This window comes from Oreochromis niloticus, linkage group LG20 (assembly GCF_001858045.2).
Source record: "Oreochromis niloticus isolate F11D_XX linkage group LG20, O_niloticus_UMD_NMBU, whole genome shotgun sequence".
NCBI lineage: Eukaryota > Metazoa > Chordata > Actinopteri > Cichliformes > Cichlidae > Oreochromis > Oreochromis niloticus.
Window position 1 is genome coordinate 28,473,075 of NC_031984.2, and position 23,054 is coordinate 28,496,128.

The 23,054-nt window shown below is 41.7% G+C and overlaps 1 protein-coding gene across 1 annotated transcript in view; it reads left to right on the plus strand.

Moving 5' to 3' along the window:
- Window positions 1–347: 347 nt before the first annotated feature.
- The window catches only part of tafa5l (TAFA chemokine like family member 5, like), a 43,620-nt gene continuing 20,913 nt past the window's right edge, over window positions 348–23,054 (plus strand). Inside the window, exons 1-3 of the mRNA XM_019349351.2 lie at window positions 348–1,147; window positions 1,250–1,664; window positions 14,003–14,152. Of these exons, the coding sequence (XP_019204896.1) occupies window positions 1,568–1,664; window positions 14,003–14,152 (247 nt within the window). The 5' untranslated portion in view covers window positions 348–1,147; window positions 1,250–1,567. The remainder of the gene's footprint in view (window positions 1,148–1,249; window positions 1,665–14,002; window positions 14,153–23,054) is intronic.

Sequence of the window (23,054 nt, forward strand, 5' to 3'; positions counted from 1 at the left end):
CTCTCTCTCTCCTATACGCGCACACATCTATACACACCTGCCTCTGTGTGTGCACGCTTGAGACTTGTGAGATATGATATTAGACAGTATATAATACTGCCATAAAGAGTTCTGAGGCAACGCACATGTTATAACACGGTCCTCTCAAGAAGCAGACCTCTCACATTTTCCCGGAATGCCAGTGTGCTAAATGTTAACCATAGTCCCCAGACAATGAAGCCCTCAAGGGCGTTTTCCACCTCCAATACGGGGCATAAAGACAAGGAGAAAAGTAACGTGTCAGAATGTGCTAAGCTGGGACTGCTCTGTTTCTCCCCGTGGGCTCATACTGGTCTTCTTTTGGTGTGTATAAACAAGCAACATCATCATCTACAGTTTGCGATTTATAGCCGGGGGACCGCAAAGTTTTTTCACACTTTGAGGAAGGAATTAGGACATCTTTTGCGCGTGAGAGAACGCGCGCGCACGCGAGGGAGGGAGAGAGGGAGCATATGAAAACGTCGTAAGTGAAGGGAAGTCAGGGTGCAGCAGCAGCACGATTTCTGCCATGGAGTGAAAGGAGGAAACCTCCTCTTCGGCGTCGCCTGCATGCAAATGCACCCGACCGGGATAGAATAAGGCTGGTTCACCACGCTCAGGTGGAACCGCACCATTGACTTGGAGTGGAGCGGTGCTTATCCTCGAACTTAAAGCAGCAAGACACCGTCGCTCAGAATCTTCCAGATCGCACCCAAAGGCTCATACAGGTGACAAGTGTGCCCAACTTCACCGCACCGGCCGTGCTGACGCGCACAGTGCGTTTGTCCAGAGGCTGCTCGCTGCGTGAGACCCGCCGCTCCTCTTCTGACATTTCGCAGCGCTGCTGTGCACATGCAGACTGTGCGTGTGTGGCAGCGTGACGCATTTGCGCCTTTAGATTTGATTTATTTATTTTTTAAGAGTCTGGAGTGTCGCGTTTTCGGACAAGTTTGGGTACTGATCGGAATGATCGTCATGTCCGCATGGGATAACTTGCGCGTCTCTCTGTAGAGTGACACAGAGCTCGGCTCGGTGCTGAAGTTGGTTGGGAATAATAATAACAGTACGTAGCGCAGAGGACGAAAGAGGACGAAACGGCTGAATTTACTGCCAGCATCGTCATCTCCGTGTAAGGAATCAAAACTGCGCGGGGGGGACTGCTGCTCTTTCCTCCTCTTCATCTGCACACTTCCAGCTTTTTCTTTTCTTTCCCCCCTCTTTTCTCTTGCAGAAGCATCCAAGTGAATTCCAGCTCGTGAAAGCACAGCTGCGTAAACTTGGCCAGATCTGGTGACATTGTAGCCTGTGTGTGTCTGTGTGGGTTTGTGTGTGTGTGATGAGCAGCCTGGATGGATATGCGGCTCACCGAGGGAATTTGAAAAGCAAAGGGGGATTACTATCGGTCCCTCTTGTGTTATAACCTCAAAATGGATGCCCACGTCAGGCTTTGGAGATGCAACTGGATTAGCCACTCTTCCGCTGATCTGCTTGACATCTGAGCGGCACAAGTGTTCAAAGTTTGGATAATCTCAAAGGCTGAAGGTGTAGAATGCAGTCTGGAGTGAAGACGCTCTCCGCAGGTGGAGGTGCGTCACTCTGCTGCCTACTGCTCCTCTGGCTCATCTACTCCCATCTGCTCAGAGAGGGTAAGGGCACTTACAGCTATTTATTACTTTGCCAGCAGCAGCAAGGTCTCTGAGGGCTTTTTATTGGGATGCAGCTGCACATGGTGTGGTCAGATCCTGTCATTCTGGGGGAAAATTCCTATTACGCCCAATTAAACAGCCTCTGTGCTCATCAGAAGTCAAATTACGGTGACCTTGTTGAACCTCTTTGCAGCCGGATTTGGCATCTCAGTAATAATATTCCCAGTCAGTGTATAATGATGTTATTTTGCACAGTTTCATCATGTCTGATAGCACTATTATGTACCTAGGAGCTTTAGACCATCATTTCCAAAACACTTTTTAAGAATCTGAAATGCATTAAGAATAGTTATAACCTTCAACCCAAACAACCCTGATTTATTTTCTATTTTGATGCTGGACCAAAAATCAGACTCTTTGCTGTCATGTGGGATAGTAATTTGGCGAATCTATAACTGAGCCTTAGGTGAAAAAACATCAGAAAGCCTTCAGCTATTGTTTTTCCACTTAGGTTAAGGCCTTTATATCCTTCCAAGCCATGTTTTCATCTTGAATAATGCATCCACTGGTGCAATTACACCTTCACCCTGACACAGAATAGAAAGCAAAAGGATGTTTCCCTGCACTTCATTGGCTGCTGTCCACGACACAACATTTCAGATTCCGCCGCTGTCAGAGACAGAGAACAGACTTAAAGTACTGGAACTTGTTGGGAGATGCTGAACACTAAGTTTGCAGATTAGATCTTTTAATCAAGCATTGGCCGGCAGCATAATTACCACTGTGGAGGAGGGATAGTGCCTACATCAATGTCTTTGGCAGCTTGCCGGGAACAAAAGTAGACACTGATGTGAAAAATGAACTGCCTGTGCGTTGAAATGTGCTCCCTTTGCCTCTAATTTGCAGTGTTTTCTCCCCAAAACGCTGCTGTCACCAGCCTCTAATTCCCACCCCTCTCAAGCCTGTGCATATTATCCAAGGAGCCACAGCTACCCTCCTGTTCCCCACAGCCATTTATTATTGACTCGTTTTCATCTGAAAGTGATCTCATTAGCACATGATTGTACAAATTACTCGATCAATCTCTTGTGAACTTTGTTGCCCTTCATATATTCCCAGGGTAAGTGAGATCTACCGTGCATGGCCTGGTAGTTAAAACCTCTGGATATGATTTTTGGGGTAGACAGTCTCTCTGTTTGTTGCTAATTCGTCTTTCCATCATCCAGCTGAATTGTTTTTAGAATAAAATATCTCATATGTATATGTATATATATATATATATATTTTTTTAAATGCAGACATGTAATCGTCAAAACCAGTCCTTTGAAACTGGCTGCACTGACTAGTTACTGCAGTCATAAAAGCAGCTCTGATTTTTTTAGCATTACAGACTGAAAATATAGCAAAATTCAGTTTGGAGTATTTCTTTTAGCATTTATAGCTAAACATCACTGTTAGAGTCAAGCACTGTTCACTTTCCATGAAAAGCTCGGCCGGTATGGCCTCTGAGGGCCTGAGAGCCACACTGTGTGCCGGTGAACTGGCGAGCAGGACCAACTTGAGGTTAGAGGCTGTGCTGCCTCCACCGTCTTCATAGCCCATCTGTCATGGCGACCAGGACAGGAAATCAAAGCCCAGCAGCTCTGTCCATGCACGCCATTGGACCACCGTCGGTCACAATAAATGGCCTGTCGGCTGCTCTCAACGTTGCCAGTTTATTCAACAATAAATTTGGAAATGTCTGGGATTTTCGTACTTGGGCCACATTCCGGTTCAGTGGTGCAGCCAGGGAGCAGCGGTGACACGTCTCTGCTTTGTCAACCACAAACATCGGAGTTAGTATGAAAAGGGAGGGTGGAGTGCTGCATTTTTACCCACATTTATTCGCTGGAGGTGAAGGGATAGTTGGCCTTTGCTCTAACTCATCTGACAGAATTCTGTTGCCATGGCAGTAAATCATTAACTTGAAATAATTTGCTCAGATGAGACTTCTTAAATCTTTATTAATCTTTGATGCAACAGCAAAATCATTTCTGTGTTTCTCAGCTGCTCTTTCCATAGATTACTTATCAGCATGTGTAGTGTGGTATCTTTTCTTTGGATTTCCCATTAAGGATGTTTAAGCTGTCATAATTTCTCATTTAACCACAGATGATTATGTGAAAGGGTTGTAGTAGCTAACCAATTTTGCAGCTCTCGCCTTCATTTTCATTCATCTTTTTGGCCTCTTTATATGCACTGTTTGGGTTTTCAAGCATTCAAATCTTTCTGAGACTAGACTGATTTCAAATAGTGGTAGGTGACTGCCTTCATCTATAAAGCTCTGATGACAGCACTCAACACTGCTCAGCAGACAAACTTAGCAGCTAGTTGGCGATGAAAGCTGAACCTCTGTTTTTCTCAGTAGGAGATGGAACTCTAAAAAGGGTTGAAAGCAGAGCCTTTGAGTAAGGCAGTCCAGTCAGCGGGGGTTCTGAATTCGGGGTAAATAGTTCCTGCAAGTGCTTAGCGGCCAGTTGGAATGTGCGCTTAAAACATACAGCCTTGTTTTGTTTTGTTTTTTAAACTACCTTTTAAAAAGACATCTCAGACTTCTGTGCTGCTATATCTCTATGGCGGCGCTAGCATGTGTTGCTAACCCCCGCTGCTAAACTTTTGCGAGTCTCCATGATCCGCCATTGCTGTAAAAAAAAATGGTGAAGAAAGCTGACGTGACTCGTCCATTCAACACCTCTGGTTGAGAGGAGACTCCAAATTCATCTTAATGTTTGCTAAATATTTCAATAAGCAATTGCTTGTTAAAATATTAAAAATTTATAACATATGAGGTATGCTGTTGCCCCCAAGTGGCTAAAAAGTCAATGATTGCTACTTTAAGTGTCTGCTGGTTAGCGAATCTAAACCTGTTGAACATTGAATGTGACTCTGAAAAACAAACAGAAACATATGATGTAAAGCAAAATATATTTAATACAAGAGAAGGTGGACAACCCAAATAAATGAAACCACAGGGTGATTTCCTGATCTTGGTGTTCTGTTTTGTACAGAAAGTGCTTCTCTATACAGCACATGTGATGTGTCATAATTAACGTGTCATTTTGGTTTGTTTGAATAATCCAGTGAGTGCAACAATCTATCCTGTCACCCTGCTCTGCTGTCGACGCGGCTGACAGCACATTTATGAGCCACGTCTGCGGCCCGTGTCACTACATTTTGATGTGACTCACCGAGACTTTATAGAGATCCACTGGTTACAGGCTCACGCCGTTCAAATATCGAAACCAGACCGATTTTACTCCTGATTAATTATTCTGTATCCTATCATGGTCATTTCCCCCCCGATGTATATGAGAAAGCAAATCTTTATGGTGCACCAGAGAGATAAAATTCAAAATCTTTGGTTGGTATTCTCTTTTAACTCAGAGAGCAGGGCCCATCCATCCAAGCATTAAACTAATCAGAGTACCGGAGAATTACTGACTTTTTGAAGTGAAAAGGATGATTTCCATTCCAGTCTTCTTCAAGGCGGCATTAAGCATGCAAAGGGAGACCTACTTTGATTATGACCTTGGCTGTAAATTGTAAGCAAATCATTGAGACCTGCTTATATAGGCGGTGGGGCTTTAAAAGTATGAGCATCTTTATGGAACAAAATGAAAAGAATTTTTACAGCTAAATCAATTTGGCAGCACACAAAGCTCATATTTCATAGCTCCCCGAATATGAATTCTTTCTAGCCGTCAGCTTTGACCTCCCTTGTGGTTGAGTGTAGCGCACTACTCGGTGTATTTCTGCATTGTTATTTTCTCTGCGGAAATCTCTGGGCTTGAAAATGCTCCATCATTGGCAGAGCGGTGTAAATGATTTGAGTTATGTTCCTTCGGACTTCTGTCCCTTTCTATTTTCTGCCTGATGCCGTGATCATATTTTCTGAGAGGGAATGTGCTTGAGTGTTAAAGCTCACACAATCTCGCATTACTGTACAGTACTTATGGGGTCGTAATAGTCCTCTGATGTTCACCATTTTCTCTGTGTTTGCAGTAAAGAAGGAGGGCATCATGGAAGGCTATCTGGGGGGGAATTTAAAATGAGTCACCGTGGCTTTATACACTCATCTCTGCGCTACATTCAGCAGAGCTACTGTTTGCATTTGCAAGGCATATTGTACATTCGCTCTCCATGCCTCTAGCCTGTTTTCATCCACAGCAAATTGTTTGAGCGCACTCTGTATTGTAATATTCTGCAGCTGTGCTGTGCGACAGCAAAAGAAATGCATTCAAAGCCACCTCAGTCATGTGAACCGTACCACAGGACAGACCTGAAATACACTGTGAGTCCTAGCAGGGGATGGATGTAAGGGGAATGTTTTCTATTTTAAAGCTGCCCTTGGCAATGTCACACAAAGGTTGAAGACAAACTGCACAAAAAAAAATGAACTTGGGGATCTTGAAGTTCTCTAATATGATGTTAGCAGACTACACAGCATGCTTTTGCTTTCCAGTGAGAAAGGAGACAATCTAAAGCTACTGAGCCCTGCTTTCCCCAAGGGAGTGCCATCCTACGGCGGCTACGGGAAGTTTCAATTTGTCATTCCCTGTGGGTGGAGTAGTGTTCACACCTGACACGGGAATTAAATTTGAGCAAATAGAGCCCATCTCTGGTGTCTCAGTTGGCAGGGCGGCAGTGCCTTTCAGTGGTTGCTTGTGATTGCCTGAAAATCACACTTGATGCAGCTTAAAAAATTCTGTCATTCGAATGCAGAGCTCAGCATTCGAATATGAGCAGCTTCTCAAGAGAGAACAACAAGGAGCAGACTGACTGAGGGCTAGCACACTGCAGAGAAATGTGCTTTATCTGATAACATAATTCATCCCACCCCAAATGCTCCAACATCTCCCTACCAGCACGCCTGATTCCTTTCGCACTGTTTTATATGAAATTGCATAGTTACCTCTAACATCAGCAGGGAGTTGTTCACTTGTATAATTATCGATCGGACTAACATAGAGTATTCAAATAGCATGTGAAATTAAGTGGTGTGAAGCGCATTAATATAAAACACATGTTATGCGCCACTGCTCTGCTGCCCTACTTGTTTAGCAGCAGAAGATCACGGCGATGTCAGGAAGCATATAGCACGGGGTCAGTCAAACATCTGCCTCTCTCACCTGGTGTCCTATTACATGCTACCTACTGCGCTGCACGCGTCAAGTGCTGTTAAGGTAATGAGATGGACTTGGCTGCGGCTGCCTTGACTACCATATGCACAGTCAAATAAGCTGGCTGTTTGATGTCATCCTGAGTTGTTAATAGCAGCCAGAGCTGTGAGATCAGAATGGACATGAGGGGAAGATCAGGTAAAAGTTAGGGCTGCAGTGGCGAATAAATCCAGATTAACTTACTGAAATTAACTTTATATTTGTGGGATTGAGTTTATTAGCTTCCTTTGAGGTAGTGAAGCAGAGTAACAGTATTTTAGAGTGATCTCTTACTTAAGTTAGCTGCGTTTATATGTGCCACAGGTGGTGGTGAAACAATTATCATCTATGAGAAAGCCAATTTCAAGCAATATCCCCCATGAACCCACTCCATTGCTTTTGCCCTCATGTCCAAGTCAAGGCAGGTTACTCTTGTCGCTAGGAAGTTTTTGTTTCAGCTTGATGACTGCCACTAGGTTGATTGCGTGCATGTTTGTGAAGGTTTATCATTTGCATACCAAAAACCAAAACCAAAGGAAAATCTCTCAATGGGCTTCACTGACTCACGTTAGTGAATCAGAAAAATTAGAAAATTACTCGAGGTCTTCTCATTACAGATTTTTGGGATACCAGTAAAAAAATGATGGTGCAACATAAAGTTATATGCTAAGTACTCCAAGACTTACAGTGGGAGTCCATTGCTAGGCTCAGACTACAGTCATGCACACTGTCACTCTGTGCAGTCCTGTGAAAAACTAAGTGCAATCTGACTGCTTCCATAGGAATTAACAGGGTAAAAATGCGAATGCAAATTAACAGGTTACTCAAATGCAGCTGATCAACAGCGAGTGTGAGCACCTCTATAAAAACAGAGGTTTTTGTAAATTTTCTGGTCAGTAGCAGTCAGGCGTGCGTTAAAGATGAAGTCCCAACAAATTCACTCCAACATCAGGCCATGTGGTTCTCAGAGAAACTGCAAAAACACAAGAACTCCATCTCAGAGTCCACAGGCCTCAGTTAGCATTTTAAAAGTAAAATGAAGTCAATGGAAGTGCGATTCCAAAAAGCCTTAAAATTGGTGTGAATGAACAAATGCCCGCAAATCTCAATGACCTGAAGCAACGCTGTGAAGAAGAGTGGACCAAAACTCGTTCACAGTGATGTGAGAGACTGAGAAAGTCGTATGGAAAATGATCACTGTAAGTTATTACTGCCAAAGGTGTTTCTACATACTTTGAATGGGCTGTGCTCAGTTATGCTTATAACAATTTCCTTTTTCACATTACTGCACATTGTGTCTTTCTGTTACAGTAGTCACTATCTCAGCTTTGTCAATTATAGTCAAAATCTTGTGACTGAGAAACATGATAGTTTGCATGTTGCTGTCTTTCATGGTGTTTGGGATGCAATCGGTAAGGAGACGTGTTCCAGAAAAAGAACTTTAAAAATCACTGACACCCAAAGTGGTTTGTCTGATACTGTCACTTGTGTTTTCAATTTCTCAGCTCCATCCAGCTTCAACAATTCTTCGTATTTTGCTTTGCTATGTCTAAAATTGTAGAGCTGGTGTAGAGCTGGTGTAGAGCTGGTGTAGAGCACTGCACTCATTTGGGTCATCCTCACAGAGGTGGTGGAGTCATGGTGGAAGAATCAAAACATTTCTAGCATGCTAGTCTTCCTGTCATGAGTCATCTCAGGTGCAGCGTCAGTTTTCATCCATTATGACACAGCATGCAAGATAAAAAGACCAGTGGTACCCATTTTGTACCACTCCTGGCCCGAAGCTGCACTCTATGTCTTCCAGTTTGGGCCATGATCTCCCTGATATTTTGTAGTATGAAGCAGTTGTTGGGCAGAAAAGAATCAGATAAACAAGAGTATAAAGTCTAGAACAGGGAAGGGTGTTCATTTCTACAAATAAAGACAACGCAAACTGTCAGTGCTTATTGAACTTTGTAAGTTATCAGACCAAATTTTGAAGGTCCTCTGTGGTTAAATCTTTCAGTAAACTGGCCATAGTTAATATCACACAAAGAATTTTAACTTTTAATTTTAACTTGTGCAGTTGTGTTTTTTTTCCAGCACCATTGATGGCTCCTGTGAACCTTGATCACACCAGAGAGATTCTAAATAAGAGAAAATGTGTGAACATGATGTGTTTTGTGCCCCTTAATATTAAATACACTTTTTTTGAGGGTGGTGTTCTGTCTGCAAGAGACCCTCTTTGTGTCCTTGTCACTGCAGTTTTTGCTATTTTGGGGGGCCTTGGTAAGGACAGCCATTAATTGTTTCCTGTTTCCTTCTTCCCAAATGCTGGGTAAGCATCAATGAGCAAGATGCAGATCCCAAAGATTTCACCTTGACACCACCACTAATGTGTATTTATTTGTGTGTGTGTGTGTGTGTGTGTGTGTGTGTGTGTGTGTGTGTGTGTGTGTGTGGCTTAATGAGAGGATTTGCAAAGAGCTTTGTCCTCAGAAAAAAAATAAATAAGTGGAAAGCACTTTATAAAAGCAGTCCATTTAAAAAGTTGAATTAATCCATAATCAAAACAATCATTAGTGTGTCCCTAAACACAAGGCGTTCCAACAAGGAAAGCATAAATGTGCTGTGTGAGATAGCTGGCTGATGCTGAATGGGGGTTTTAGCCACTTTTAATTACATTTAAAAAATTGATAAAGGCAGCCACTACTAATCAGTTATGACAGATTACCTGCATCATTAACATTTATAATTTTTCCTGCAATGTTTCCAGTCTCCCACAGAAGATCTGCTGGATTCATATCAGATTCTATACATGCTAATATGATTGTCATGCTCTCTAAACTAGCGTTTTGTTGCCAGCCCCATTTTCATTCTTGAGAATGCCACTTCTGTCACCAAAGGAGCGCACAATGGAATGAAGATAATCACTCACACTTATTATTGTATCTGAGTGCGGTGATTAGAGTCAGATTAGAAAAGTGGTCGGAGTCAGTTCCGGATGTTTAGGCCAAACCAGCACAGAGGAGCTTCGCGCTATAGCTTTGGTCCCTATAGGGAATAATTCCAAACACAATACGTATTGTCATGAATAATTAACTGCACCGCTCTACAAGATGTGGAATTTTTAATAAATATAGTGCGAAACTGTATCTTGGAAAGTCGCGTTGTGCAATAAAACATTGTGAAACCTCGCTTCCATGTGTAGCAGAGCACCAGTAATTACTATCTATAAAGGAAGATTGTTTTAATATGGAAATGGAATCCTAGTCATAGTTCATTCAGCGCAGCCTCTCATATAATTTTATGGCAAATTCCCTGAGGAGAAACAGAGCTTTTTTCACAAGCTCCCAATGTGGCTTCACTTGTACAGGAGCAGCGCGGCACTGTCTCCTGTGGCTGCCCGTTAAATCTGATAAAGCTGTTTTTCTTTTTTTAAAATCAGTTAAGACTAACTTCTAATGTATCTGCACAGTCTTAATTAAAGACACAAACAAGGAAAAAAAAGATAAGCTAGAAAGGACTGAAAGTTTTCATTGGTTAGTACAACTGTCTAACTAAGAAACAGCAAACTGCTGCAATCAGCTGCGATGTTAACAGGGATGATGATAATTGGCGGCTTTGTATATTCACTGTCCGTTGCTGAGGTCGTGTCAGTGTGGTGCATCTAGAGCCCAACAGCTCTTCGTCCAGCAGTGATGCGCACTGAATCAGACTAACAATGTGAAAGTAAGTGTGGACTCCTGGCAGCCTGTTTCAGGCGGAGATATTAAGATATTTGTGCGCCTGTACTTTGGTGATCTGCAGTGTGTCTGATCAAAGAGCTGATATGTAGAGCACAGACTCACATCTTTGCTCTAAGCTGTGTGCGTTTGGTCCCCTGTGTGTGTCTGTGCTGCCAGTTAGCACTAGCATAGTGTTATGATTCACTGATAAGGTGATCAAGCTGCCAGTCGGTGCTTAAAGCCAGTGTCTACGCTCCGTATCGGCTACTTGTTGTTATTTCTGACAGGATCCAGGGCCTGTTCAGCGACCGTTCACATCCTTCAGTCGGCGCTCTCCTCGCTGCCACGGCCATATGTGCATTTCATCATGTGAAACAGAGACGAGGCAAAGTGTCCTCACACCGCTGAGTGACAGAAACCCTCTGTCACATGAATTAACTCCTGTGCGTATGATGGAGCGCTGGCCATGGCTAAGGGCGCTTTACAAAGCAGCTACCCCCACCCACACACTACACAACTCACCACTTCAACTCCCCCAGTGCCTTACTGTTGTCTTCCTTCAGGCTTATTACATGAAGCCCATTCATCTGTTCAGTGTTGAGCACTGATATCTGATGGCACCTCTGTCCTCCAAGCAACAACCAAGTATACAGGATCTCGCCTCAGCAGAAAAACGAGAGAGGAGGGTGGGCTGAGTGATGGCGGTGGGCGGTGGAGGGTGGCCAGCAAGGCTGATGTTATGAAATTAAATTTACATAGCAGATCTCTGTAGAGCTGGTTTTGTTTTATGGCTCCCAACACTTCTGGAGGTAATTTTATAGAAAAAATAAACCAGTCTTATCATCTTAAATAGCAAAGCGTGGCTGTCAGTGGAAACTGCAGCCCATTCGCTGATCCATTAACTGAGAGGCTGAGATACCCTGTAAGCCAGTTTTTGATGTCAAGTAGCACTGCTGGAAGTGAAAAGTACTGCACTTCAACAAACGAGTAGGTCGGATAATATGATTAGCTAACTCTGGTGTAGAAATATAAAGTTTGACCTGCACGGCTGTAGAGTCCCTCTTCTGTGGACCATATCAATAAGTTAAGCTCTCACTTTTGTGATACCTTTACCTTGGCCATAGAATCGTTTTCCCTCAGGGTTTTCCACCACACAGACCTTTTAAGGTGTTGCTAACATTGTTGAAACTGTGTATTCCTTAAACTACAGTCATTTCCTAAACCTAACCAAGTATTTTGTTGCTTAAACACAAACAAACTGCAACTAGAAAATATAAAATATAAATGAAAAGAAGGTTTAATGCCAGGAAGCTCTGAAGGAAAAGCAGTCAACCCGGCAAGTTCATTTCTGCCCGTGAGTCCATCTATCGCCTACCTAACTATCGTTGCTATGGACAGGAAGTATCTCAACTTGGTGAATTATGCTAAAAGAAATGCCGCAGGGTCACCTTAAATCTTCACAGACATCTTGCTCTGATACTTGGATGTCTCAGCACTGCTCAGGTAATTTTATGAGTCATTTGTGTTCGTCAACAACCCTTTCAACCTTTGCCATTATTGCGCTCATTTCATGCTACATAGCAGTTAGCGTTTCACTTAATGAGCCTTTGAGGGTGGTGGGAAGCGACTAGAAGCAGCAGCATAAAGGAGCTATGGTTGGTGAATGCCAGGGATTGACCTTACAGGAACTGCAGTACACACTCTTCTCTAATCTGCCTTCCCTGAGCTGATTTTATTTTACTCTCAGCCTGAATGTCTTTCACTGGCAGCTCTCCATTCAAACTACGAAAGAACAAAGAAACTGTGTTATTTTTTCTAGATCATTACAAAGGTGAAGAAAGTTTCTCTTGCTGTTTCTGAGCTTTACCATTCACCTGAGACCATGATATTCCTCAGACCTTCACTGTTCGTGTGTACATATATGTATATGTGTATATATATATATATATATATATATATATATGTATATATGAATATTTATCGCTGAATTGATCTTAATAGTGGAAAAACAAAACTCATCTCCTCGCCCTAAGAGTAGTTCAGCCAGGGTGAAGTGACTTCTGGTGCTGTAAGTTCATGACTTATAAAAATACTGAAAATGTATTCAATGGCATTCAGCATTTTCAGTGAATCCAATTAGAGTAATGTTAATTTCATCATACAAACAGCAAAGATAGAAGTTAAGTGAAAAGTTTAAAAAGTCTTTTATTGACTTGTCGAAGTCCCTGATCATGAAAATACAAAGAAGATGAAGCTTTTCTCTTAGATGTTTTAAAGAACGGAGAACCTCCCCTTCATACACCCCCCTCTTGCCCCTCCCATGTAGTTCATCTGCAACTGAAGCACGCTTGCAAAATGTAGATTTCTCCAGTTTGTGTAATTAATTTAAAGATAACACTGTGGCAAACTTGGAAAAGCTGCTTATACACGTGTCCCTGGCCAGGGAGTTATCCATCAATTTGTAATGCCTGGAGAACTCTGAAGTAATTCTCTGTGCTTGGATAGAACTATAAGAATAGCACACACACACACACACACAGAGCGCAGAGATTTCTGAGCAAGGTAATCATGACTTTAAGACATTCTGTCCATTTGCTGTCTCAGTAGAGCTTAGCTTGGCTTGAAAATTGGTCTGTCTGGTGTAGGAGCAGTGCCCAGCAGCCTCTACTCCGTCAACCAAGTAACATTTTATTTTTGTCAGTGGTCCAACTCATTTGGATAGTCAAATAAAAAAAGAACAAAAAAAATTGGCTTCAAACAGGGTGTGAGAGTGTTAACCTCACATTGTACATTCGGGCATGGCTGTGAGTTCTCTGTTTAATTATTGTGACTGCCTCTAAAGTGGTTATTTTCAGGTACACGCGAGGATAAGCTATCTACAAATGGCCAGTGTTGTCAATTTCACGGCGAGAACAGTCTTGATGTTTCATTATTTAATGGGTTGACTGCTATGAAATTTGCAGAGAACATTCATGCTCACAATCAGAAGAAGTCTTTAGATTTTGCCCATTACGTGAAAAAAATCAATAAGTTGTTTTATGGTGCTCTCATATCTCGGAGCCTCTGACTCGTGTGTTTGTTATTTTGCAGTTATGGCTAGCCAAATAGAAGATGCTCTTTTAACTGATTTTTTTTTCTGCATGATCCCTATAAGGCACTTTCATCAAGAGAACTCTGTCATGCTGTATTAAAACTGAAAAAGCATGCTAGCCGGCTGCTTTTAAAGCACTAAAAACTTTCCTGACATTTTAAATGAGAATATTAAACTCTTTAGTGGAACACAAAGCCAAAAGGTAAAAAAAAATCTCTCTTTGCAAACAACAGCCAGCCTGTCGTTTTCACCTTTGAACACCAGTTGCTCCTCTGTAATAAGTTCATTACTGACTCATTATGCTAATGTGATGTACTTTATCCTCACTGCTGTGTTTGGCAGGCCAGTTGGCGGTGGGAACCTGCGAGATAGTGATGCTCAACAGAGACAGCAGTGTTCCCAGGCGGACCATCGCCAGGCAGACAGCCCGCTGCGCCTGCAGGAGAGGCCAGATCGCCGGCACCACCAGGGCGAGGCCGGCCTGCGTAGATGGTGAGTTCAGTGACTTCTCTAGCCCAATGGAGAACAAATATTAGAGAACGTAGCTGGAATGATTCAGTACAGCGGGACAAGAAGTCACTTTGGCAAGCCACTGAATCGGCTGGTGTGCTATAAACATAGAAACAATCTAGTTAAAAAGTGTAATTGATGAAAAAAAGTTAAAAGTAATTTCAATATTTCTGTAACACAATGGATTTTTCCCCCTATGTTTGAAGAAAAACTATTCGTATGATGTCATATGCACCTGTATTTCACCTGTAACAACTATATTGCAGTCAGCATGTCAAAACCTTTTAATGTTTCTCTATATGAAGCCTGTTGTATGCAACTCCACCTTTACCACCATAATTCAAACAGCTGTAGTTCAATTAAACTATTAAAGTAGAAATATTCTCTGAGCATTTAGGTGTTTTTTTTTTATTTTAAGACTTTTTTAGGGAAGTGTTTTTCATCAAGAGTTAAGGATCAAGTCTCCTGGCACACTTGTGTGCCTCATATGATCACTAGCGGATGGTTAGCTTGGCTTAGACCACCAGCAGAGTCTCCAGGATGTACAGGGAATAATCTCTTGTAAAACATGATTATGTTATTTCTATAGTTGTGGTAATAATGAACCTCAGAGATGCCTGCAGGCAGGGTTTAGTTTTCTTTGTACGGAGCAGCTAGCAGATTTTTTCCAGTCTTTTTGTTAACCTACACTAGCTGGCTGCTAGCAGTGGCTTCATATTTAATTGACCAAGTAGTGTCAAACTTTTTACTCTTGTCGAGTGTGGGATCTCAATCTGTGTTGTGGGAAAAAGTGGGAACCCTAGTCATGTATTTACCTTTGTACATTTTTTGCAGTAATGCAGGAGTGGAGAACAATGAAGTATTTAAATAAATCTCATGACAAAAAAAACTTAAAAGGAGACAGGATGAAATATTTGATAGTTTTTAATGTATGTAATTGCATTGTAATTTCACAAATCTAGGAGTGCTCTCTGGATGCTCTGGTCCCGTTGAGAAAAGCTGAATAATACACTGTAAAATAAAAGTAAACACCAAAATTAAAGTAGTGACATAAATATTGAAAAAAAGAACATTTCAGTTAATGGAAATAAAAAACAAAACTAAATTAAACTACATGATGCATTATTTATATGCCAAATCACAACAACAGTCAATTCAAGACTAGCAATCAGACGACCTCCTGTGAGGAAGCACTTGGCGAGTGTGGGAAGAAAAAACTCCCTTTTAAGACGAAGAAATCTCCAGCAGAACCAGGCTCAGCGAGGGGCAGGCATCTGCTGTGACTGGTTGGAGATGAGACAGGGAGACAGGACAAAAACAGCTGTGGAAAAGAGCCAGAGATGAATAATAACTAATGATTAAACGTAGAGTGGTGTATAAACACATGGAGAGTGAGCCCACAGCAGTCTAGGCCTATTACAGCATAACTAAGGGAGAGTACAGGGTCACCTGACCCAGCCTTAACTATAAACACATAGAAATTTAAGGTTAATCTTAAAAGTAGAGTGTGTCTGTCTCCCAAATCCACACTGGGAGCTGGTTCCCCAGAAGAACTAACTACGGAAAATAACACTATTTAAAATAAATTAGCAACAAGTGTTTTTCATTTGATACTTTCTTGCTTTGGTCAAATTTCCAAAGCAAGGAAGCTTTGATACATATCTTTACTGGAACTGAGATATCTGAAACTAAACTCTAAACAAAACTGATCTGCAAACAAAATGAAAAAAAAAAATCAACCTCAGGTTAAAATATCGCAAAGACCAATAATACATGCGATAAGAACACGTGGAATCATTTCCTCTGCCACAACAGCATCTACAGACCTTTTTCATGGCAGACATTTTGACATAACAGGAACATCATGACAAATTATAAGAGGAAAAGCACAGGTGTAACTATTAACAATAATGTCTCTGTTCCATTAGGAGTCCCATTTCAGTGAAGCAAAATGCACAATACCGCAGCCCTGCATCAGCTACTCCTGAGTGGAATGCAGTTGCTATTTTCTGTCTGTCCGCCTGTGTCGTGACTTCCAAACCTGCTGGTGGACAAACCTGCTGTTGCAGGAACTACGGGACCACTATGTCGGTCTCACTGTCCTGTCTTTGGACAGTCTTTGTCGAGATGGTAGCGTCGTAACCATGCACTGTGCAGTCATGAAACTTTACCATCCCAAGGAGAATGGAAGAAAACAGGACAAAGAGTCATTAGCCACTTCACAGCCAAGTTATTTATGTCAAAAATATCCTTATGCAAAGCAGCATCATCTCCCCCGTTCGACACTGGGTAAAAAGCCAGACTTCAACAACAACATCAGAGCACAACCTGTCCTCAATAAGTCCAATGAACAAAATGTATTGGCTTCCTTCTCTCTCCATTAAAAGTAAGTGCCGATGTAATTTGGTTGTTTAACCAGCCAATCGATAATCACTTTGCATGTCTGACTTTTTGATGCCTTTTAGACTGTTTTACTCCTAACTGTGTGATTGGTTGTCTGCATTAGGCCTTCTTCAGTCAGCCACTGTGACATCAGCAAATTAGTAATTGCTTTGTGCCTCCTTCGTTGTCTCCAGCGTGTATTGGGTTGAATTTTCCTCCTCCTTTTCCTCCTCCACCTGGGTTTTTTTTTTTTAAATAAAGATCACTTGTAATGGAGACTGCAGTGTTCATCCACTTTGTAGATAAGATTTTATACTTTAGAGCCCCTCTCTCTGAGCCGTTGGACAGTATCTAGCTAAGGGTGATAAGAACGATGAAAGGATGGGAGGGGTGTGATTGGAGCTCACAATATCACAATCAGATGCACCATTAGTTCCATCATGTGATGACTCATGTTGGCCTTAATCTAATATCCCTGACACCAGAGCCCCACAGTCCATGTCATCCTCTCCGCATGCTGCTTTTAACCACCTCTCCCTCTCCGCAGACATTTTTCCATAACACTCAACAGATGCTAATTAATTTACAGAGCACTATGATTACAGCAGCAGGAAATTGATTATTACTGGCTTCCTGCCGCACCACACCCTACGCTCCATTAATAGCCAGCGCATTAAAGTTGGGACCTGTTGCTTGCAGGGTCATATTAAGATTTTCTGCTGACAGCTGAACTTGTCGGTCGTTGCCAGGATTTTAAATGGAATTTGTGTGTATTGCACCAAAAATGCAGTGGATTTAATGATGCCTGTGCTCACATATCCTCTCTAACCTTTTAGCTGAGAGCATATTCATTTACATTCACTTTAATGGCCCTTCCCATAAATCCTCTTTTGCCCTTCTAAACACATAAACAATTCACAGACTTATAAATAGGTTTATTATTTCTGTATCTCACCAAGGCTGGGGAACACTCTTTCAGTGTTCCACTTTCTTCCTGATCAGTTTTATGTAACACTTTCACAGCTGCAGAAGAAGTGGATCACTGCCCTTTTGTGATCCTGTGATAGAACAGTGACCTTTAATGAAAGTGGAACCGCCACTGACTCTCTGTCTGTGGCATGTAAACAAAGGCGAGCGAGCCTGCCTGATATGGGGTGTTTACGGCTATGACTAATTTTGGAAACATATGGTGAACGGAGCACAAAATCTCATTTGTTTTTCAGGTTAAAGAGTAACTTAAACAAATTCCTTTTTGTGACGGAGAGCTGTGGTTTATATGCACGTCCATATGGTGTTTCTTTTGTGTGCTCGAAGACAAGCACTCAGCTGCACGGCTGAGCGTTTTTTGCCTGGGAGCTGCAGGATGTCAGTGCAGTTTCAAACACAACAAGACTAAGGAACCAATCCCGTGGATGCGGCTTGTTAGAACTGAAAATCGGGAACAAGGTTTATCCGACATTGGCGCATTTTTAGCTGCTTGATTACGTAGTCACATCAGGAGCTTGTGCTATTTATGTGTGCTCCTTCCTTTTTTTTTCTATCCTCTGCTCTCTGTTTCAACATTTGTGCGTCATGGCCTGTGTACTGTGGTGAAACAGACACACACAGAACAGAGAAATTGAGAGGCAGGTTGCCCGACTTGATTTCAACTAGTTATGTTACTGTAAGTGCAATAAAAGTGTTAATAACTCTAAAGTTGTGCTTGTGATAACAACTGGCCTTTTTAGTGCACTCTTTATGACTGAACCTGCCGATGGACAAGTTAAGCACTGTTTTCTGATATCTGGCCAGATGCGCTGTGTCCTCCTTCGTCCTGCAAGAGAACTCATGAGTGGAGCTCTCACATCCAGAGAGAGAGTGGAAGCACGCTGCAGACAAGTAGCTAAGAGAGGATATGGCTTTAATTTCTCTGTATTTGTGGATCCGCATTTGAATGAGGCCCCTAAATGAGACAAAGGTGTGCATTTGGGTGTTACAGATTGGATGTTACAGTTTGAAACACAAAGAGGTCTCCTTGTCTTACAAAGTGAGGACACTGTTGCGAATTGCTTGCTCATAAAGGATCATCGGCTCGTTGGCTTTCTCTCTGTATTATTGTAAAGTCTTTAGCTTACAATACAAAGCACCTTGAGATGGCTTTTGTTGTCAACGGGTGGCACATACTCTAGTTAAAACTGGATTGAACTGAATATGTAACTATTCATTTATAAAGCGGTAGAAGGATCAAGAGCATGCTCATACATAATACCTGCAGCTATTAAATGCTGAGACCAAGGATTGAAAAATTAAGATGTGTGCTGACTTATGATTACCAAATAACTGCAACATCCCTGGTTCACTTCTAGGGGGATATATTTTTGCCACGTCATAGTCCTCTCTAGTTCCCCCGGCTTCTGCAGCTGGGTCTACATGTTCAATATCTAATAAGAAATATGGAAGGTTATTTTTGGTGGGGAATAACTTGTCTTTTGGAGGTAATAGAGCATTTTTGTAAAGGTGTGAGTCACAGATGCAACAGTGTCAAATCCTATTATATCTCCACAATCTGCACGGTCCACCTTTATTTCCAGTAGTGTGATTAAAGCTAGTAAAGATGTCAGATCTTAGGATATCAAAACTTTAGCTGTTAGTATACAAATGATCTATTATGAATTAGAAGGCGTAAAATACCCAAAGATACTGCAGACATTAGGCGACTGATATAACAAAGGCCGGTTCATCTACCAGGATATCCATAAGCTAGAGCAGCTCAATGATCAGCACCATGGACAGCGATCAAGGAAGCTTTATTGAGTGAATTCAGACTTTAGATATGTCCTTTACAAACATCTACATAACTGGTTTTGGAGATGTAGTGTTTTAACACTGGAAAATTAACAGTTGAATACACTCAACAGAGTATAGAAGTAAAACTCTTTGATTTTCAACTGAGGTAGAATGATGTTCCAACATTTCCATTGTCAGCTATGGTGAGTGGTAATGTGATTACAGTCAGAACTGAAGCTTTGATAAACATCCATTTTTACCCAAAAGGTATGACCAGTGTGGAGGGTTATTCATATTTGTTTATGTTTATCTGTTACTGGATTTCCCAAGAACAGATGCTTGTCAGCTTTGGTTGCTGTGGACAGAACTTTGGGAGGTTGACTTTTCACACTACACACTGATAAAGTGCACAGTTTGACATTTGACCCCGTGAGCAGCTGACCTTTTAGAGTGTATACGTGCACTGTGAGCGCAGATTGGATAAAGTCATCGGCAGAGTTATAATCACCACGAAAAGCTCTGGGATTTGAGGGCCTTTACTGTTTCCTGTAATGAATCGAAACTAAAATCCAAGGCTTAGTCTGATGTAACCTCTGAGACATTTTCAAAGTTACTACAATCTGCAGCTGATGGCTTAACAGAGGCAATTGGACAATTCTTCTTATCTCCCCTGCCGTCCTGCTTGTATTCTGCCTTCAGTAATTACATAACGACAAAACTATCTAAGCCTCAAAGTGAATAAAGTCTGTTGTTACCTGTGAATTTATGAATTGATTAGACGGTAGCTGCATTGCTTATGCAGTATGACATATTACCGAGTTGTTCCTCCTGTTTTTTTATTTTAACTTCACTGAACATGTTGCAGCAAGGGCAGTGTCTTTTTTTCTGCAAGTTACTTCTTTTGTTACTCTTTTTTTAGGCGTATTTCAAGCTTTTTTGCCCTCTTTTTGTGCTGCTGTATGTCAGGGTTGTGCAGGTTTAGTCTGCACACTGTACACAGGAGGATTATGTGCTTTTCCTTGCTTGTCTCCCTGCTCTCACTCTAATCTGCTCCCCGAGTCTCTCCTGCTCCCTTTCTCTGCTTGGCCCGTTGTTGCCATGCCACCACATCACACGGTAATCGTATGAAGCTCGATGGCCACCATGATAAGAGGCTGCAGGGAGACCGTTTATATGCCGGGTTCAAGCTTCTCGTTTCGTGCTCAGTCAAAGCGTTATTGACAATAAACGGGCAAAAGAAGTGATTTGGAAGAAGCATCAAAACAAAACAAAAGCAGAGTTTTTTTCATATTTATATTGCAGACGCATAGCCGAGAGGATTAGATGTACTCTTTATTTTAACTGCAGACAGAGCCAGGCCCTCGTTTTAAACAAGCGTGACTTTGAAAAATATGTTTGCTTCTGATCTGACATTCATTTGCTAGTGTTGTCAGCGTTGTTTGCTCGTAGTGCTAACAGCACTTCCTTCCATATTTACCTCATCTTGATCATTTTAATATTTATTGAATGTATATTTCATAGCAGCAGTTTCATGAGCAATTTCAGCAATTTCATCTTTCATATGGAACACAGCCATGTCTTATGCATGCCTATTCAGTGTTGCATGTGCACAAAAGAAACCCCTATTGAATATGTAAAGTTATTTTTAATTGAATTGAATTTGTTGCTCTTGGTTTTTTTTCTTTTTGTTTAGGAGAAATATTTTTATTCACCAAGGAGTTCAAATGTTTCTTTTATTTGCAATTGCAATTTTAAAAAAAAGGATGTGCTGATGTTTTACATTAAAAGCCCTCTATGAAGATCAAAGAGTAAAAACACCTTTTCCTGAAAGATTTTTATTTAATGGCTTCTAGAATAATTCATGGAAATGGAGTCGCCCTGCAATCTACAAGCGTTTGAATGCTAGTGTGTCTAAGTGCGCAATTTACTACCTTTGAATGAACTTTCTATGGAACGTTGCTTTCAACAGTGATGCCAAGAAAATCAGAAAGATTCGGTGCAGTGACAAAATTCAGCTTTAGAAAAAGACAGAAAGCTAATGACAAGTGATAAAAAGTCTTGTTGTATCACTGTTGCACTTGTAACTTTGATAGTTGTCCCCTGTGTAGTTAAAGGAGTGTAAATTTTCAGTTCAATTCAATTTATTTTATTTATACAGCACCAGATCACAACAACAGTCAACTCAAGGCGCTTCATATTGTAAGGTAGACCCTACAATAATATGGAACAGGTACTTTCTGAAAATACAATATTTGTCATCTGGTTAATTTTGACCCTCTGTAATTGACCAAAAGTTTGTTGCTCATGAAAAGCCAGTTGATTAATGGATTAACCCAGATTGTATTTATGAAGTGAATTCAAAGCTTTTGAAAAAAAAAAAGTATTCATCCATTATTTGTTTTTTTTATGGTACAACTCTACAGATGGCTTATTGATTTCTGATCAGTGGAGCCTAAACTTCCCATCTGTGTCAACAACCACAAATAAAACACTACCAACCAGAAACGCAAAGCAAGCCCCCCCAAAAAACTGCAACAGGAAACTAACTGGATTCTCAACAAACACAATATATGATTATGTGTGGATACATTTTGTAGGCGGGCTGATCATCAGCCCATCAGGCCCATGCTGTCAGGATAATGTTGCAAATTGATCCATGACTGAAGTTTAATTAACATGAGCCCGAAAACCCGTAAAAACCTGTTACAGTGTTTTTGGTGCCCAGCTTTAATGACTGGCTATAATCTTGTAGGGTGCTTGCTGCTGCATAAGAATCATCAGTATTAGTTCCATTATTCCATTTCAAAAGATGCCCTTAATTAATTGTTCTAGCGATTCATTCTTCGCTTTGTTTTTTTTCTTCGATGCAATTAATCCTTTGGTGTGTCCTTGGTGAGAAAGTGTCTCTCTCTTCATCTGAATACATTTTAAATGAGCTGCCTGTGGCTTGAGTATAAATTTGATGTTATTTTTTGCTCTTCTGCGGTGGCAGAATTTCATCAGATTAACAGCGCGTCTGGTTTAGAAGTCGCCGTTGTGCCTGCTCTGAGTCTCGTCTGGCAGTGTTGTGTTGCGCTGGGCAGGGCTTGGCACCGTGCGCAGGGGGGACAGATGGTCTTACGTGTGATCTAGTTGGAGGTCCAGAGCCGTACCCCAACAGGGACCCTGGCAGCTGATAAGCCTGGCTTGACGTCCGCGGTCCCTGGGTGGGACTCCGACAGCGACTCCGACACGACGGGCCACCCAGGTGTCGGCCAGACAGACAGAGACACTCTCCCCCTCTCTTCCAGCCACCACAGCCAGCTGTTTCATCTCTGCTGTTACCATAACAAACAGGAAAACATTACAAAACAGGCCTGAAAATCTGTTCAAACACCATGATAAAATTATAATGCCAAGATAGCCACAATATTTCCAGCAATTTGCACCAGTTGAGTAACCCAACAAGCCAGGTTTATTATACCCACAGCATGTAAAGCATACTGAAGGGTGAAATCAAGCAGCAGACAGATATTTTCAGACAGCTTTAGCACAGAAGCTTAAAGTCTGCTCTGGATACTGTTGATGTGTGTGGGTGGTTGTAACGTCTAAGCTTTTTAATGTGTCTACAATTGTGCGTGCCAGCATTTTGGGAGCGATAGGTTTGATGGATGGAGACAGGCTGAAGCCGAACTGCAGAGCTGCCGTTTTGTTGCCGCTCGTGTTATTCATGATGTTGTCGTGCATGAGGTTATCA